This window comes from Electrophorus electricus, chromosome 19 (genome assembly GCF_013358815.1).
Source record: "Electrophorus electricus isolate fEleEle1 chromosome 19, fEleEle1.pri, whole genome shotgun sequence".
NCBI lineage: Eukaryota > Metazoa > Chordata > Actinopteri > Gymnotiformes > Gymnotidae > Electrophorus > Electrophorus electricus.
Genome location: NC_049553.1, coordinates 2344664 through 2362888, shown reverse-complemented (window position 1 = coordinate 2362888; position 18225 = coordinate 2344664). Strand labels below are relative to the sequence as shown.

The following is an 18225-nucleotide window of genomic DNA, read 5'->3' as shown; positions in this document are numbered from 1 at the left end:
AGGTAAGATGTCAATGTCTCTCTCTCTCTCTCTCTCTCTCTCTCTCTCTCTCTCTCTCTCTCTCATACACACATGTACACACGCACACAAACATACACGCACCGCACCTACCCTTCAGCAACAAGGAAGTACCATATTGATGCGTACAGCCAAAATAGTTGTGTGTGGCAATGGGAGGAGTGTGTTCCAGGTGAACAGGCAGGTGATCAGATAAGACAATTATGTGTAGCCTACTTAAGGCTACCTGGTTTGGAGAGAGAAGGCCCTAGTGACGAGATCAATAAAAGAACAGTTGAACAGTTTGGCTAGTTTGTGTCTGTTAACTTTTCAATTTGCGCTTTGTTTTAATAAATCCTGACTCTGAACATTCTTCCACTGGAGTTTTTCCCAAAGAACAAGTGGAAAAACACTTCTGAGCTGTATTTTGGAATACACCATATCACAAAATTGTTGCTGTTGTCTTAGTCTCATTTGCCAATTGTAAATATTTTGTTAAAGTATATTATTGAAAATAGCTAATATTTTTGCTAATAGACAACTAGGATTTTTGCTTAATTTTAGACACTCTATTGAAATTCATCCATTGTGGTTTCATCACGTTAACATCATGACTAGCGCTAAATGCAAAATGTCAGGAAATGTTTTCAGTTAAAGGCTTTTTCATTGTATGTCTTATTACACTGAGGCTTGAGATCTGCATATTTCAACTCCACCATGCTCTGCTCCCTTCTCTGACTCCCTACCTGGTTATCATCAAAGATACAGACAGCGCTGTGTCTGCTGGGATTAACATATAGCAAATATATTGCTTTAGCTGTGGTTATTCTACTTATGTGGTTCCAGAGCACTGTGAACACCTGGAATTTATCAGGCACTCGTGCCATATTTTACATATAAATGGATATGACAAAGGAATCTGAAAATAGTTTAAAGGAGATACAAGAGATACTTGCATCTCCTTTTTTTGGAACAGCATTAAAAAACAATAAATCATAAAGTAACCTAGATATACTGTTAACAAATTACACTCATAAGAGCAAACCCAATTTTATGTTGTAGATGATTTTTAAAAATCCTAATTTATTCTACCTTTTGCTTCATTGCATAATCAACTAAAAATAAACTTTTCATGCTTGGCTATTTATCTCTTCCTTTCTCGCTTTTCTATCAGTTCTGTCACAGCTGTTCATTAGAGTGTCTCGCTGTAGAAAGTAAGTAACCTTAGTAATCCCACCCCCTCCAACCCCAAGGAAGGGAACTAAACACAGCAGGTGTAGGAAGGATGACAGTCATTCTGCTGGCTACAGTGTTGGTGCATTCTGGTCACATGGTTACATTCTCTCCACTGTGAGTGGAAGAATGTGTTGGATAACTGTCACAGGCACACTGAGCTGTCAGTCATGAACCAGTCACCTTCAGTTCTAGTTGCACTGACTGAAACATAAGGTCAGATTTTATATCGGGGGGGACTATGCATTTTTACAGTTGCATGATCAGAATTGTTTAGATTTAAGCATGGGTGATTTGTGACTCATGGCTACAGTGACTTCTGTTCGGTTCCCAGCCCGGCTGCTGCCTGTGAAGTTTGAACGTTTTTCTTGTGCTTGTGTACATCTCCTGCAAGTACTCTGGTTTCCTCCCACGTTCCAAAGGTGTGAACGGTAGGTCAACTGTTTGTTAGGGCACCCTGTTTAGGGCTGGTTCTTGATTTGTGTCCTGTGAAGTCGGACTCTGGCCCCTGCGCCACTGAACTGGATTATGAGGTTTAGAAGATGAACGATTTAAGGAAAACTCTGCTTTTTTTAATATACAGTATACAGTCAAACATTTATAAAATCCCACTTTTAAAAACTATAAAAAGTTCACCATTATTCACATTATTCATGAGGTATTTGTACTGGCAACAAATCTCTGGCACATGTAATAACTTTGTATCATTCCTGTAAATAACCCTTAGGTTGACTAGGAAATGGGAAACATTCTGCCAAACATGACTGGTCTTATGTCTGAATCATTTTGGTGTTAGAGGGCTTCCTTATATGACCCAGCTCGCTCAGTACTCTCACAATTCTGGAGCATGGACATAATATTAAATTGCCTTATTCACTCTTTTTGTGGTTCCTTTACTAATGTATGTGTATTAATTTGAATCATTCATGAAACAGACCAATCCCTCTTGCATTCTAACTAAAATACAGTTAACATTAAAATAAATCTGAATTATTGTAAGTAGTTCCAACCAAATATGAACTGATTACTACACCTTGATGGTCACTATGGAGAAGATACAATTTCAGAATGGCATGACAGACTTTGGGGCAAGTTTATCCCATGACATTTAGTTAATTTTATACTAGCAGTACTACCAATCTACATGTTTAAGACCCTTACATGGAGGAAAAACAAACAAACAAACAAACACACTCAATTGCAATGCATCCGAATGGTTAAACATAGAATAAAGGAAAATCCTTGAACTTGTACTCAAACTCTACAACTCAAACGCTACAGGAATTAAACACAAAACATCGCCATCTGCTGGTAACTGGTGTTTCACACATGCACATCTTTATCAAACATTGCGTCTAATTTGTGTGTTTTTACAGTAAGATGAAATCTGCATGGAGAACCTGACTTATTTAAGGCAGAACACAAAAAGCAAAGATTTTATCAAAACTACAAAGTATCAAAACATAACATTAAAAATAAATCAGACACCAGTTAATATAATAGTTAATATACACAATTTTTAATAAAACATACTATGCATTTTTTACTTAAACTACCACATCAGCTTTAGGCTTTGGTTTAGCATTGTGCAATGAGGAGATGCAGAATGATCATTTGTACAAATGTCTCATTAGTGAATTGTTGCATTTTTACTTTTACAGATATTAAAAACACTCTTCACTGAAGAGTGGGCTTTCTACAATATGAATAATACAGTCTACATCAAATATTAAATTAAAATTAATATGCCAATGTATTTGCATATGTAAATATACATACAGTGCATATCCTGTTTGCATAACAACTGTACACAGTTTATTACCCTTTATTTATACATAAACATGGGCATACATAACAAATAAACCCATGAGCAGAGTTTGTGGGAGCATCTCAAAGCCTAACTTTTCATTAATTAAGGCACATTTTTGAAACTTCAGACAGGGTTGATGCACCAAACCTCCATAAAACCTCATGACATAAAACTGCAAGAGAATAAGATAGGACTTACACTGATACCACTGTAACTAATCACTGACAGCCTTCATGCAAGTTGTGACTGCGTGAATAACACGGTGTCTAATGTGAACCGAGAAAAGAGATCTTGGTAAGGTCCTTCTCATGATCTATTTAATACATATAGTTTAATTGTTTTTACTTTTCTGATATATGAATCATAGCAACGTTTGCATATTATGTTTAAAATGCCAGAAAGCTTGACTACTTCTCTCATTTAAGCCCAAACAAATTGCTGCAAATGCAAGGCCATGTTTTGTTTAATACTTCTACTGAGTAGAACAAAGATTTTCTAAAAATGACCCAGCCAGTACAATGCACAATAGGATAAACTGCTACCATATGGGCATTTACTCTGTCCTAGTAATCTTATAACTAGTTCTGGGTCAACATGAACATTTAGTCTCAGGAAGGTTATGCCCAGTAAGACATATGGATGATCAAAATACACTTAAATGCTTCAAGGTGTGTATTGCACATGTTTTAATGAAGATTATTTTCGCATGGTCATAAATATACTGAGTCAAATGGTTGTTTATTAAAAACAAAATCAAACAAAAAAATTAAATAAAAAAATTGAACCCCAACATGCAGGGGAGGAGTCACCAATAACACTGATCTGGCTGGACAAACAAAATGTTTTCCATAAATGTTTCACGGCTGAGAAGGGAAGGACATTTGCCTGATCTTATTTCACTCTCCCTGCATGAAACACGATCCTTTCAGTAACTCACAGGACATCCGTATTCCAGCAATGTCCATGTTATGAACAAGGAATGATACTCATTTCTAATAAAAATAAAATGTAAAAACAGTAACATAAAACAGTAAAAAAAAAAAAAAAATGTCAGTGGCATGTCTTATTTAAAGATCGCTTTAGTTACTCACCCATTGGTCATTGTGTTCTTGCTGAAAAAAAAAAGTAACTTCAGTTAAATGACTCCTGATTTCTGATGAAGTTGAATCCCCAGCATTTAGATAAGTGTAGTCCTTTGCTCAGTATCAGTATCACGATCACAGGCCTGTGAGCCACTTTGGCAACAATGAATCGCGTCTTTCAGAGCAAGTACTTGTGTCCAGACACCGCTGGATGTGCAAACGTATGTGTGCACGCGTCTCAGTACTGGGTTTTCCACAACATGATCTGTTTGTCTTCTCCTCCTGTGATGACACTGCTGCATTGCTCATTCATCCAAATATATGTGACTCGACCTGTAAACGATGAAATGGTTTAGCTTGCATGACTGAGTGGAAGCATCTCAACAGTAGGGCCTATATAACACTGACTATATTTTTACATTCTTGATCACCCATTTTAAATGCAAAAAACTCCTTTTATTAAGCAAAGTTTGTGTGTGTGTGTGTGTGTGTGTATATATGTATATGTGTGTGTGTATACTTACCTGAGTGAGCGGGGATCTTGTGTATGACCTTGCTGGCAAGTAGGTCCCAAACTAGAAGGGCGCCAGACTGTCCTCCAGACAGCACGGTGTTGCCATCCCAACAGAAACATCTGAAAAAAAACCAAAACATTAATGCCATTAGTTTATTATGCACCTTGACCATTTCTGAGGATTTAAACCAAGTTCCTGGGCCTTATGTTTACGTATCGATATATGAGGTGTGTTTGTGTGTGTGAGGTATTACCTCTGCTCTTCCTCTGCAAGGACAGTTGAGAGAAGCATGCCAGTCTGCACATCTGTGACCTTCAAACACGAATCTTCAGCCACACTTAGAATGTTTCTACTGTCTGAATGAAACACAAAATATGCACACACGCACGCGCACACACACACGGTTCCCACTCCAAGTCAACTGTCAAATTCTCTGACTTTTCCCTGAATAAAAAATGGATTTCCATGACCTATAATGAATGGAAAACAGGCCACTTTTGTTAAATCAGTGTGAAAAAAACAAGTAACCATAACAACCACTCCAACACAATATGTGGAAACGCATGAAAGTAAAACATTTTGATATATAACTAAAATTGAAAGATGTTACAAACAAAATCGCCTGACTTTCCATGTCTAGAACAGAGCTTTTAAAATTCTATGAACCCTGCACTCAAAAGTCATACATTTTCAGGATTTCCAGAATCAGTTTGCAGACAGTGTCAAATGCCCAGGAATTTCTACATGGGGTGGCAGAAGCACACAAATGTGTGACTCCAACTAGTTATTTATTAGGGCAAAGCTGCATTTGCAGAATATAATGATTGTTACATGTAAAATTATTTTGTGTATAATGACATTACTGTATTGGCTTCTTATTTGAATTAATGTTACTAGTTATGTTAATGCTTTTATGTTAATGCATTTTGTACTCATAATTATCATGATATAATTTAATATAATTTAACAAGAGGATTAATACGTTGAAAAATTAATAGTGTGCTCACATAGCCTAGTCCTAACTAGCACTTTGATAGATGAGGAATGGATCTGTAGTCACTGTGCATGAACTATTTTGGGGAATATATCCACATACCAGGACTGAAGGACACCTGGTGGATCTTTCCGGAATGGCAGGTGAGTTGATGCAGGAGGGAGAAGCTGGCGAGGTCCCACACACTCAGGGTGCCTTCTTTAGTGCCCGAACCCAAGAGTGTACCAGCATGGCTCAGAGCTATGGTGTTAACCTGCACACACACACACACACACACACACACACACACACACAAACATCCCTCTTAATAACAGATTACATATAGGCCCTTACAACAATTTTCTATCTATGGGCCTTGGTTAAATTACGTATAGGTGCTTACAGTATTACCTGTAGACTTTTCCAGTATTACCTATGACTGAAATACTGAACACCCACTCACCCCTGCCTCATGTTCTAGCTCAGCAAGCAGCTCAAAGCGTGTCCTCTTATTACTGGAGATGTCAGTGGGTACACACTTCCAGACCTGTCAAAATACACATACAAGCAACACATTTTAGGATCCACCTCAGAATGTATTTCAATTTTACTTCCAAAGTGGGAATACTTCCATTATCTGAGGAGGTTTTATTTTTGTATGCCATATTAAGTTTAAGAGAGCTTAAGCTTTTAGGATTTTCAGATTGCAGTTTGAATCAGTTTTATTCCTTATGGGAATTTACAAGTGAACAGAGCCACCTCATCACTGATACTATCAATGACGCAAACACTCTCCTAAGTTCTGTGTAGTCAGACAAGGCATTGTGAAGGCGTCCTAATGCAGGTCTAACTGACACACGAGTTTCACCAGCACAGCGGAGACCTAGCGGCGTGAGCTCAGACCTCTGACCTTTACGGTGGAGTCCCAAGATGCCGTGTACAGCTGGTCGTCTCTCCAGCAAACCTGACTGACCGCATCATCATGGCCCATGAGCGTGTCCTGCCTCCTGCCATAAGCTATGGAGTAAAAGTAGCTGGGGAGAGGGCAGGGTTTGGGGACAGGGGGGAGGAGTTTGGAGGCAGAGGAATAAGATGAGCATAGGTAGGGGGGTGGAGTGAAAATGCCAACTAGTGCATGGGGATAATTATCGTGCTTCTGTGTGCTCACACGTTATTGTCCCATGAAGAGCAAACCACTGTTTTATCTTCAGGTAATATTAAACAGGACGACAAAGCCTAGAGTCACAGAGGGAAAGAGTTGTGTTAGAGGTGTGTGTGTGTGTGTGTGTGTGTGTGTGTGTGTGTGTGCGTGCACATGTGAGAGAGAGAGAGAGAGAGAGAATTACCATGTTGGAAAATGACACGCTTCTCTGTAATCCACCATTCTCTTTAGAAAGCATCTTCATGGTTGAGTCTGTGACAAGACCAAAAAAAAAAAAAAGAAAAAAGAAAATCAACTAAAACACTCACATTTACATAAACAACAAATCTAATAAACAGAGATGGCTGCTCAGTGTCTGGAATGGAATTCCTACCTTGAGATGTTGAGAAAATGGATGTGCCACTTAGGGTCACAGCAATACCAGTCACTGCCCTGAGTGTCCACCACAAAACAGGAAAGAAGGAATTACACCCTGATTGTGACACCATCCTTCCACAAGGACACACACACACACACACACACACACACACACACACACACACACACACACACACACACACACACACACACACACATACACACATACACACACACACTTACTCTTTATGTATCTTGTGACTGGACTGCAGGGAGAGTTTGTTCATGTTGCTCCAGGCAAGTTTCTTACTTTCCTCAGTCAGATCCTCAAAAGACTCCATGCTGGGAGAGACTGAATTCAGGCAGGTGCATACACACACGAGCACAGTGTGCATAAGCCAAATAGAGTCTGTGTTCATGTTAATGCTTGTTAATGCAGCAGAGTTCAGTATTCAGAGTTCAGCTCTGACCTGGTGACAGCTCATTGGGTGTAGCACTGAGGCTGGTTCCTGTGGAAATGTTGTGGAAGCGGGGTGTGATGCGCTGAGGATGAGGAGTGGTGAAGAGCTGCCGAGGGGTTTGGCCAAACTCCAGGATTTGAGTTAGCATCGCTATCTTCTGATCCGGGTCTTCAATACTACATGTGCACAAACACAAAGTCACATGATGCATAAACACGCAGTACACACACACACGCACGCACGCACGCACGCACGCACGCACACGCGCGCGAATATAAATTGTTTTTATTGACTGGCAAACTTTAAACATAGAAATAGATTTAGATCTTTCCACAGAAAAATCCCCCTCATATTTTGTTATGAGGTGCAGATATGAAGTAGTACCCACTGTAATCAGTGACTGTTCAGCCTCACAACACATTCCTTGGGTATTACTAGACAGACATCCAACATGCAACGTCCCCCAAAGAATACAAGGTCATACGTTTGCAACTTCCATTATTTTGTTACTGTTGGACTGTTTCAAATTACACTCCACTAACATTTGTCTAGTGCTGTCAAGGATCTCAATTGCTTATTCCACAATGAACACTGATGCAAGTCCATCATCAACTTAAATGTTTCCTGTCAAAAACTGTCCAGCATCTGAGGCGGGCAGTGTTGCGTCCTCTTGGGCAATTCACTGCATACACTAGATGGCACTAGCAGATGACAGGCTGTTGCCAAACACATGGACTCTTATCCTATACTCCTTCACTTCTTTGTGAGTGTCATCATTCTTATATCAGTGTAACAATAGATAATCTCCATGGCCCTCACATTCAACAAAGCAATAAAACATCAGCAGTGAGGTAGTGAGATATGCCATGACATTCAGCACTTGAGTCCAATACCACGCTGATCTCTTTGGGCTTCTGTGGGTGATGAGTGCCAAACATGGGCAGAGAGCAGATCTTCCTTAGAGGAAGAGCAGTCTCTTTATTCTCCAACATCTTTTGCAGAAATTCCACAGAATGCCTTCTTATGGGGGTGCAGATTCATCTTCTCCATGGTTAGGCGAGTGCGAGTGGTCTTGTCGAGTTTGGAGACGAAGGTCTTCTTTTACTCAGATCCTGTTTGGACAAGGGCTGAGGAATGTGGCATGACAGCTTGATAAGTTTGTTTTGTGCATATCAACTAGAAATGGGTCACCTACGGTGAGGGCATACAGTGCATTATGAGGGCCACCTTGTAAATTCTTAAAATGTCTCATCGTGACAGAAGACGTTTCTGGGTCTGGAATCTTATCTGTAGAGGTGTACTACTTCTGGAGAAGTGACTTCTTCAGGGTCAACTGGAATCAAAACAACTTTCAAGCAATGTAAGGTGTGGGGGAAGTGTTTTCCATCCATAGTATCTTTAAAAAGTTGCTGGCTTGCCTACCGGACATCTGCACTGTGTCAGAACTGACATCTGCGCTGTGTCAGCTTTGACATGAAAGACATAAAAACGCTGTCAGTTTAGATACAACACTATCTTTGCTCGCTGAGCAATGTATACATCTTGTTTGTGTATTGTGGCAGAAGAAAGCAATCATGACCTGGGGTAGCCAGATGTATAACAAACCTCAGTGCACTTAGTGGTGGCCAACAATGATGCATCTCCATTCTGCTCCTCGCTCTGCTCCCTGCATTCACACTGATTGGTTTTAGGTCCATTGTCAAGTGGAAGAGGTGGACCTAGATGCAGAGCAGCTACAGGCCTATTGCTACCACATTCAGAGCATTAGACTGTTGCCTCGTACTCTTTTGCAAAATGCGTGGTGGACTCATGCCATCTATAACAGATGTGGTTTATCTTTGAGAAGCAACTTGAGAAACAACTTACGTCTCTTAATACCGGCGTGCCTGAAATTTCTGCACTTGTTCAAAAGGTGGTGTTTTCTAGGATTAGGATACCGAGTCTGCCATCTTGACCTCTTTTATACTGCTTTAATTCATCTATGCTCTTCCAAGGAATGTCAGTCTTGTCATGCCAGCTGATGCAGAAGACTACAAGTTTATCTAATTTATAATGCTGGCTACCCCGGCTAAATATGAGGAAAAGAAAGAAAAGAGGAAGTGAGCCTAAGACTTTCTTACATATAGAAAAGTGAGGTTTTCCACTATTGAATTAATTCCCCTTCCATCTAAATATGTAAGGCCTGGGAAGTAGCTCTCCTTTGCAGATTCTAGGTCCTGCAGATTGTCCCATAGTTCACGAAGCATGACACTTTGATTTCCAAACGTGTCTGTCCCGAGCGCCCCGTGTCTCCACAAGTCTCTGCCAAACCCTTCTAAGTGCTTCTGGATTGAGTACATAAACTGAGTGAATTCTGTTCTGTTCTGAATGCCTATTCTGAAGACTCATTCCCCAACCATGTAGCCATTACATCCAGTACCTCAGAGAGACAGACATTCAAAAAGGATGCCTTCCATGACCTATAATTCTCTGTATAGTCATCAAATTTCGAGAAACTAGAACTGACCATCTCTTTGCCTATGAGGTACTCTTCTGTTCCAGCATCAGGCCAAAACACTGGTGGGGGATTCTCAAGGTAGCATTGAAATATCTTCTCATGTTTCATGTGCAGAAAATATTGCTGCTCCCTCAGCCTTTCACGGTCTTTGAGTGCCACAGATATTCTACTTTGAAGAGGGCGAGATCTGAGGTGTATTTGTGGTCTGGTGAACATCAACCCCCACCCCGGCTGTGGCAGTTTTGCATCTCCTTGCTGCATTGTGTACCGGCTGGACAAAGGACAGTTCCTGTCAAACCGAACACTCGCTAGCTTCTTGTGCCTTCCCCACGGTCTTGGAGGTTTGTTAATGTTTTGCCCTTGCAATACGTTATTTGTGCATTATTAAACAGACAGCTGACAAGCATCATCCTCTAAAGACAACAAGGCTGTATTATTGCTGGACTGTTTAGTGGAACACCTTAGCATATCTTGTGCTACCAACACAACATCCTTCCTAGAAGCAGTAGGACATGTGAAAAGAAGGATATTCTTATGTAATAAAGTTTTCAAATGATAAAAAAAGAGCTTCTGGTAGCACTACCATTTATAGGGACTTCCAAAATGTTCTCTTTCTGGCACACTAGTCACTAGGTAGAATCACAGCATTACGTGAATATGCTTCAAAAGATACACAAGAAGCTACACTGAATTATTACTCCCAGCAGGGACTACGATGGTTACTTTACCTGTCACAGTCTATCCCTCCTTCATATGTCAGTGGATGGAAAACTGAAAATGAAGACAAACAGCTACATAAGTAAAAGATCAAAAACTGCTGTACCTGTACTGTTAGTGTGCGTGTGCTGTCAAATTGGCCAAAAATGACAATTATTCCTTCTAACAAAACACAGGTTCATTCAAATATTTATTTTATCCTGAGGGATATTTTACAATAAAGTGCCGTTAAAAACAGGAAAGTAGGCTACTTAAATTCTTGATGCTAGAACTCCCAAAAATGCTAGCATAAAAAATGCTAGCAGATATCAGGGCATACTCATTTGGGTGCATGTTTCTGAGATGGGCCCTGAGGTTGCGAGAGCTGAAATTGTAGGCTAACTATAACTTATAGATCTTTATCTCAAGGTTTTACAATTTGCCTTCTGACCAAAACTTGTTCAGAGTGCAAATCTCTCTGAGGCTGAGCTGTCAGCTCTCTGCCATCATTACTACATGGTTGTTTCAGTTTGACCTACATTTCATTTTCAAATCAGAAAGTGACTCCTGCCCATCATGGAGTGCATTCAGTGCAATGGTCAAGACCCATGCAAGAACTCGTAGAAGCCACAGCAGTCCTGTTTTTCCCCCACAATCAAAATGTTTGGGTTTTTTTTTTTTTTTTGGGGGGGGGGGGGGGGGTTATTTACAATCTGATATAACCAAATTCAGAATATTCTTAATATTCTCAAAGACAGCACTATTGTGTGTGTGTTTGTATGTGTGTGTGTACCATTGTGGGCTGCTATGGCTTCACTTCCTCTCTGTTTATAACCAAAGATCAGATCAATCCATTCGTGCAAGTGCTCCGACACATGCTGACTCTCCAACGCAGAGCACATCTTCTGCAGGAAGTCATCTGCATCTACACAGACACATACATACACACGCACACACATACACACGTATGCACACATGCACACGTATGCACACATCATTAAATAAGGCTGGTCCATTGATGGCACTGGCATGAGTTGTCCTGTCATGATAAGAAGGTCTACAGGTGTGTTTAATGGACTTAATGGGGTTGGTAACAAACAGCTCAAGACTAGGAACCCTGTGCACTAGTCGACCTACCCGACGCCCATGGGGGAAGCTCCACGTCCTCCACTTGACCACCGCCCTGCCGTCGGCCCAGGCTCAAATGCAGCAGGTTCTTCAGAAAACTGCTCTCTGTGCCATAGAACTCAGGAATCAGCTGGAAGAGACTCACAAGTCTAAAAATGCTGCTATAAAAGGCCATGGGGGGGGGGGGGGGGGGCAGCGTTATGTTGCATGGTGCCATTGCTAACCATTAAAATTAGCCTCCTACCTCTTTAAAGTCAGTGCCTCCCTCCAAGCAGTTTTTCCATGTCTCTCCAACACTGTACAGATACAGACAGTTGGGATACATTTACATTAAAAAAAAAAAAAAAAAAACACATCAGTTTAGGGAAAGCAGTGGAAGAGGTGTGTCTGAACAACCTGTTGAACATTCGGTCTGCGTGATCAAAGCGTCCGGTCTGTAAACAAAGCATGTGTTCCGGAGCTTCAGAGAAGGACCCAAAACACACACACACACACACACACACACACACACACACACACACACACACACACGTTTATTACTTCACACAGATTCATCTGCAGTAATATCTTTAATAATTTTCAGTGTTCGCACATGTTTCTCTTTCACAAGAGCATAAAGATAAGCAGGGTAGGACTCACCCACTCGGACAAGGTAGAAGAGGACATATCCTGGAGAGGAGTAATGACTACCATACATGAAACGAGGCTCAGGCATGTCCCTGTAGCGGTCCTGTAATATGTACGTGCGCATGCACGCACGCGCACACACACACACACACACACACAAAGACTGAGAGCACTAATAAAAAGCACTGTCTGCTGTCCTTAATCCAGTGAGGACACTTAATATGGGACGAAAATAACTCGCCATGAAACAACTCTTTTTGAAAACGGAGCTTAGAAATCTCTGCAAATAAACCTGAAAATCTGCTACACAAACAAAGGGGCTCAACACTAAAATATTGGATGTAAGCTACTGTAACCTATGAGCCTAGCTTTTGGTTTCTTTTTTTTTGGGGGGGGGGGGTCTGGAAAGCTCAAATTCAGTTTGGAAGCAGAAGTGGATTTAATGAGGATCCCACCTCATGTGGGCAGGGGACTTGGATGCCTGCATTGCTAGAGTTTGCCCTGGGGAGACAAAGATGTATCTCTAAATGACTGGGATTGCTGACATCCCTGTTATTAGGGTTCAGGGCTGGGCTTTGTGACCCCTGCTATTAGGGTTCAGGGCTGGGCTTTGTGACCCCTGCTATTAGGGTTCAGGGCTGGGCTTTGTGACCCCTGCTATTAGGGTGCAGGGTTGGACTTTTTCTGATGTGTCTCTGTGTTGCTTACCAGCAGTCTTTCCAGTCTCTCTGTGTTCAAAGCTCCCACAGGCTTGCTAAGGTCCCGAAATGAAGCAGGGTTCAACAAATCTATCAGAAATAAACACACACACACAAAATATACAGACATGCTGATGGTGCACTGTGGGAGACTTTAAGGTATACACTGAGCTCAGACTGTGATGCCCAAACTTATATACAGTGAAGTTCACAATAATAATTTGGTTGTCTTAATGTTAAACCTTACCCATCTGAGATCTTCTGCAGTCATTCACAGCCAAGTCAATTGTGTGTGTGTGTGTGTGTGTGTGTGTGTGGGGCTCACCCAGCTGCAAGCTATTGTAGTCACTGATGACCCAGGGGAACACGGGATACTGGGAGAGGTCATTAACGCTCCGATCGGCCAGGTTGTTGAGGTGCAGCAGGTACTGATAGTTGGAGATGTGACCCCTCTGCCACTGCAGCATGTAGCTCTCAGCTGTGTGTTCCGCTATATGGTTCTCTATCACACACACACACACACTTTAACCCAGGTATTCTGTAAGAAAGTTGTCTGGATTGTGCTATTACTTCTCTGTTTTAAGCTGACTAATGTAACTTATACAATATTGTAACAAAAGAAGGAGATACTGATAGGTATTCAGGTACATTTTCAGATGGAGCAGAACAATCAAATTTTAAAAATCTTTCTTTTTACTCCTTTGATACTGTTTTCATGTCTCACTGGAACACGATATCAGTGCATGCAACTTATACAGGAAAGTGTAACTGTGGGTACCATACCCAGGAAAGTGGCGATGTAGTAGTAAAGTTCATCCCTGTCTTTAGTATTGTAGAACTTCAGGTAAGTATCTGAACACAGATCATTCTCTGTACAAAACACCTCCAGTCCCTGAAATGCACAAAACATTATTAATAAACACATATAATCATAAACGCACAAACAAATAAATGACCTACACAGACAACCATACAAATGTATTATAGCCAAACTTCAAATTTGAACACACGCTTACCAACGGCCGCAAGCCATGTCTTCTTTTGTAGATGCGCCGGACACTATGAAGCTCAATTCGAACTACTGAATCCTGTCGCACGCACGCACGCACACACACACACACACACACACAAAGATTAATCATTAATACGAACACTGAAGGGATCCAAATGAGGGCTGTTTGGCTGGTGACTCACTGGGTAGCCATTTAGGGGCTGGAAGTAGAGGTTGCAGTCAGTAATGCAGACATGGCCAGGGTTGGTCACCAGCGGAGACACCATCTCAGCCTCACACTCCATATGTGGCCGCTCACACACACTCTGAAAGCTGCACACACACAAATACACTTTGATCCAGCACATTAAACTCCACACAACCACAAAGAAGTTTCATCTACATGCAGCTTAGAAACCATGATAAGACTGACTGCCAATGACGTGTTTCAGTTCACACCCAGCCAGAAAGTGTGGCTGAGTAATCCTAACCTTTAATGCAGATATTCTACTTATCTTATTTCTCCATAGATAAGAATCAAGGTCCATGAAAGAGCTACGTCTGGCGCACTACCAAGCAAGGATGCCAGTCACACACCTTACAGTGTCCAAAATCCATTAGCGATACAAAAATATGGACAGTTATGCGGAGCACAACATAAGCGGTGTTGACTGCAGTAGCGATGCCCGTGTTAGATCCTGCACGTCCTCACAATGACATCACCTGTACATCCTGGCAATGACATTACGCTTCTCGAGAAGCAGCAAGAGAAATGTGATCATGTGCTCCTCACAACTCAGTGAGAAGATCAGCATGTTTCGAATCCAGCAGCCTGTCTATTGTAAAAGACATCTCTGCTCCAAAATAAACAAAGAAGACCATGAATTCATTTTAAAAACACCCCTTACCTGTTCTTATCAAAAGATGCTCTGGCCAACCTGGATTGCAAATTGGCAGCAATCTACAAAAAAGTCAGCAGTTACATTAGGATCAGCAACGCAGTACTCAGTAGTGTGTTAAAGAGGGGACAGAGGTGTGTGGGTGCATCTTAAAATGTTTTACGCACCATGGCTGTCTGATCCCCAAGCTTGTCCAGACGTGATGCCCTGTGTAACTACAGAAATGACACAAAGCCATCAGTCAAACCACCCCAACCACCGTCCACCACTCATGGGGGGGTGGGCTAAGGACAGCAGTGCACACCTGAAGCAGCGTCTGCACAATATCTTCTGTTTTCCTCGCCATCTCCAGTTGGAATCTGAAGGTTCTCTCTCCCTAGTAAGCAAGTTAAAACATCAGTAGTAAATAGATTATTTGATGTTTAAGGCAAGGCAAGAAAATGAATATTTTCAGAAAAATCAGAAATGGAGGACAACCTCATGTTGCTACCCACCCACCCACATCCTCCAAGACACAAAAAAAAACAAACATACAAGCAGGCAACATGACAATGTGCTCACCCTTTCATATTTGTATGGAGCAACAATATTTTCCTCTTTAATAAGATAAACCTGTTAAAAGAATAAAAAACAAAGCAAAACATGGCTTTAAAACAAAATACATCAAATAAAGCCACAGAAAAAAGCCAGAGTCCCATGCATGCGCACATAGCTTCTGTGCACACACCCATGGAACAGGCCTCACCTGCTTGGTTTCCAAGATCACACACGCGGGATTGGTTCTGCAATAGAACAAAGAAGTGAAAACAGAAGTGGCTATAAGTTCAGCATAAAAAACAATAATTAAAAAAAAACAACCCCTAAATTTAGCCATAGCACAAAGGTTATGCGAATGCCAATGGATCCTGCATTGCCATCCTAACACAGGAGGCTCTAGAGGTGCCTGTAGGTTCCCTATGCAGATGGGTTTAGGAGCATTTGTCATCGTGAGCAGTGAACAGGCAGCAGGTGGCTCACTCTTTAAAAGGGTTGCCCTCCTTCCCCTCCAGCCCTTCTATCCGCTTGCAGTCCTTCAGGGGAATCTAGCAGAAAAGCAGCAGGTCAGAAAATGATGCCCAGACCTGTGATGCTTAAGAGCCAGGCTCTGGGTGGCTATCACAACCATCCTTACCTTTAGAATTGGTTTGTTCACCTCATCTGGTTCAAAAATGACCGACTTGGAGCAGATCTTTAACGAGCCCCTCATACATCTTGTCAGCAAACCAGCAAAGAAACAGGAACAAATTACTTACCAAGTTTATGTGCTTAAAGTAGGCAAACATGTCTAGTGATTACATCATTAAACAAGTCTCTATTACAGCTCTTTTGCCAAAACACAGACCAATATTTAACACAGGTTATACTGAGCTCCTGCAGATATGTAAAAGATATTATTTTAAACAAAGCTCACTGTGGTGGGAAAACAATACCATGAGAGATTAGAGGTATGTCACGACTTTTGTGTTATGACAATAGTACTTTTGAAGCAAGCCCATTTTACTGGTGTTTTAGGACTGGAATAGTGGAGGCATTTAAGATCTCCCTTGAAGGACACAAGCATAGTATTATCTTTGGGATTTTTCAGATAATATTTTGATAAGGAAAGTTCATTAGCTCTGGCCCTGCAGTTAGTTTTCTTGATCAGTCAGGGACGCTGTTATACCGACAACCCAAAGAAGGCCAAGTGTGTAACGTGACTCGATCGACACTGTTGGTCAAATAATAATGCCTGAGAGACAAACACGGCTCCGACAGATGACATTACTTCCTGTTTAAACTGTTGAACTGACTGATATTCTACAAAAAATAACTACAGTTTAAGCATTCTGACAACACTGTTCTGAACTCTGAAAACCTTGTTCTACATTCATCCCAACCCCTAAATAAAGTATTTCCAATGGTATTATTATTCAGGCCCAGACCTGTGTATGGGAAGCTAGCCCAATGCATTTGTGTCCCACTTCCAAGCTGTTTGTAACATAATCATTATGCATGCCTTATCATTTATTCATGGAACTTTCAGTTACTGTTCTTACCTGTTTGGAACATTGCTACCATTGCTTGTCATGTGATAAGCAGTATGCTGCTCAAAATAATATTCTTCGAGATCTAGTAACAACAGCGAAAACCTGAAAGTGAGAGAGGGAGAGTGTGTTAGGAATCCACAATGAGGTCAAACATAAGAAAAGTTTTTGAAAGGTTCAGAAGAAGAAATAAAAAAACAGAGATTATAATGAAGAGATAAACCATCAGCAGTTAATATGCCGTTCATTTAAAGCGCCGGTCTAAGTTCCGGCAACAACTGTGATCTCAAAACGTCGACCACGTAGGCGTGCAGAAAACGTCTTCCTTTTTTCTTTTCCTTGCTGTCACATGCAAAATACGTGACACGGCTGACCAAACGTATACGTCGTTCTTTGCATAAAAAATACTTTCGGCCTGCTAAACGCATGATCCAGCGATCTCGCTTGAAGTCAAATCGCCGTGGCCGGATGGATTTTAGGGAGCGCACCATATCTCACCTCTAGCACCAACAGGGTTATAGGGCACAGCAGTGGTCTAACACAAGATAGACGTACTGGAATAACCCACCTCTCTTTGGTACGCGTCTTTTTCCCAATAAACGCCATGGCTGTTTCGCACCCTGCTCAGGACAAAAGAGCGTCCGAAGGGTAGCCCTGAACACGGAAATCCTTTGAAAACTGCGAGGACTGACCAGTGTTCATGCCTCAGTACTGTCCCACTGCTGTAGTTCGTTCGTTCGTTCTCCGTCTCTGGTGCGCATGTCAACACAGAGAGGCTGCAGCACGCATGCCCACACTCTCTAGCCACGCTTTTTAAAATGTATTTGTTTTGTTTTTTAATTTACTAACTGACGAACGTGGTTGTGTTATTTGTGTATTTACGTTTGTAACCTTTAGCCTATAATGTGGATCTTAATTTTGCAGTGATAGGATTTGAGGAAATAGGTGTGCATGTATGAAATCACTGGTATAATTAAAGCCCCAGCGATTAATGAGACCATAAAGCTTTTTGCTCACACTATTTCTGTGTATTGCA

The 18225-nt window shown here is 41.3% G+C and overlaps 1 protein-coding gene across 2 annotated transcripts; it reads right to left on the bottom strand.

The window, feature by feature from the left end:
- Positions 1-2727: 2727 nt before the first annotated feature.
- On the bottom strand, positions 2728-17926 carry nsmaf (neutral sphingomyelinase (N-SMase) activation associated factor). Of its 2 annotated transcripts, XM_035519892.1 has the most exons (31): positions 17758-17926; positions 17202-17294; positions 16298-16376; positions 16144-16208; positions 15872-15908; positions 15688-15738; positions 15431-15502; positions 15294-15341; positions 15136-15188; positions 14431-14560; positions 14253-14324; positions 14020-14128; positions 13562-13738; positions 13247-13326; positions 12551-12641; positions 12308-12371; positions 12156-12207; positions 11921-12041; positions 11577-11708; positions 10816-10858; positions 7600-7766; positions 7373-7481; positions 7146-7204; positions 6957-7024; positions 6779-6846; positions 6521-6644; positions 6074-6157; positions 5734-5884; positions 4891-4993; positions 4647-4756; positions 2728-4455 (listed from the first exon to the last, which is right to left on the bottom strand). In XM_035519892.1, the coding sequence occupies exons 1-31, from the start codon at positions 17793-17795 to the stop codon at positions 4361-4363; spliced, it is 2745 nt and encodes a 914-aa protein (XP_035375785.1). In that variant the 5' UTR covers positions 17796-17926; the 3' UTR covers positions 2728-4360. The 2 variants fall into 2 exon arrangements, 1 of the variants encoding a protein (XP_035375785.1); XR_004775279.1 differs by lacking the exons at positions 2728-4455; positions 4647-4756; positions 4891-4993 and having other exon boundaries at positions 5792-5884; positions 6514-6644.
- Between the last annotated feature and the right edge of the window lie 299 nt (positions 17927-18225).

Excerpts from the sequence above, each read along its gene's own strand:
- nsmaf (XM_035519892.1), bottom strand. The coding sequence starts at position 17,795 with ATGGCGTTTATTGGGAAAAAGACGCGTACCAAAGAGAG. Across the intron at positions 15,739-15,871 it reads TGATCTTGGAAACCAAGCAG|GTTTATCTTATTAAAGAGGA; the intron begins GTGAGGCCTGTT and ends TTCTTTTAACAG. Across the intron at positions 7,767-10,815 it reads GGAGGGATAGACTGTGACAG|TATTGAAGACCCGGATCAGA; the intron begins GTAAAGTAACCA and ends GTGCACATGTAG.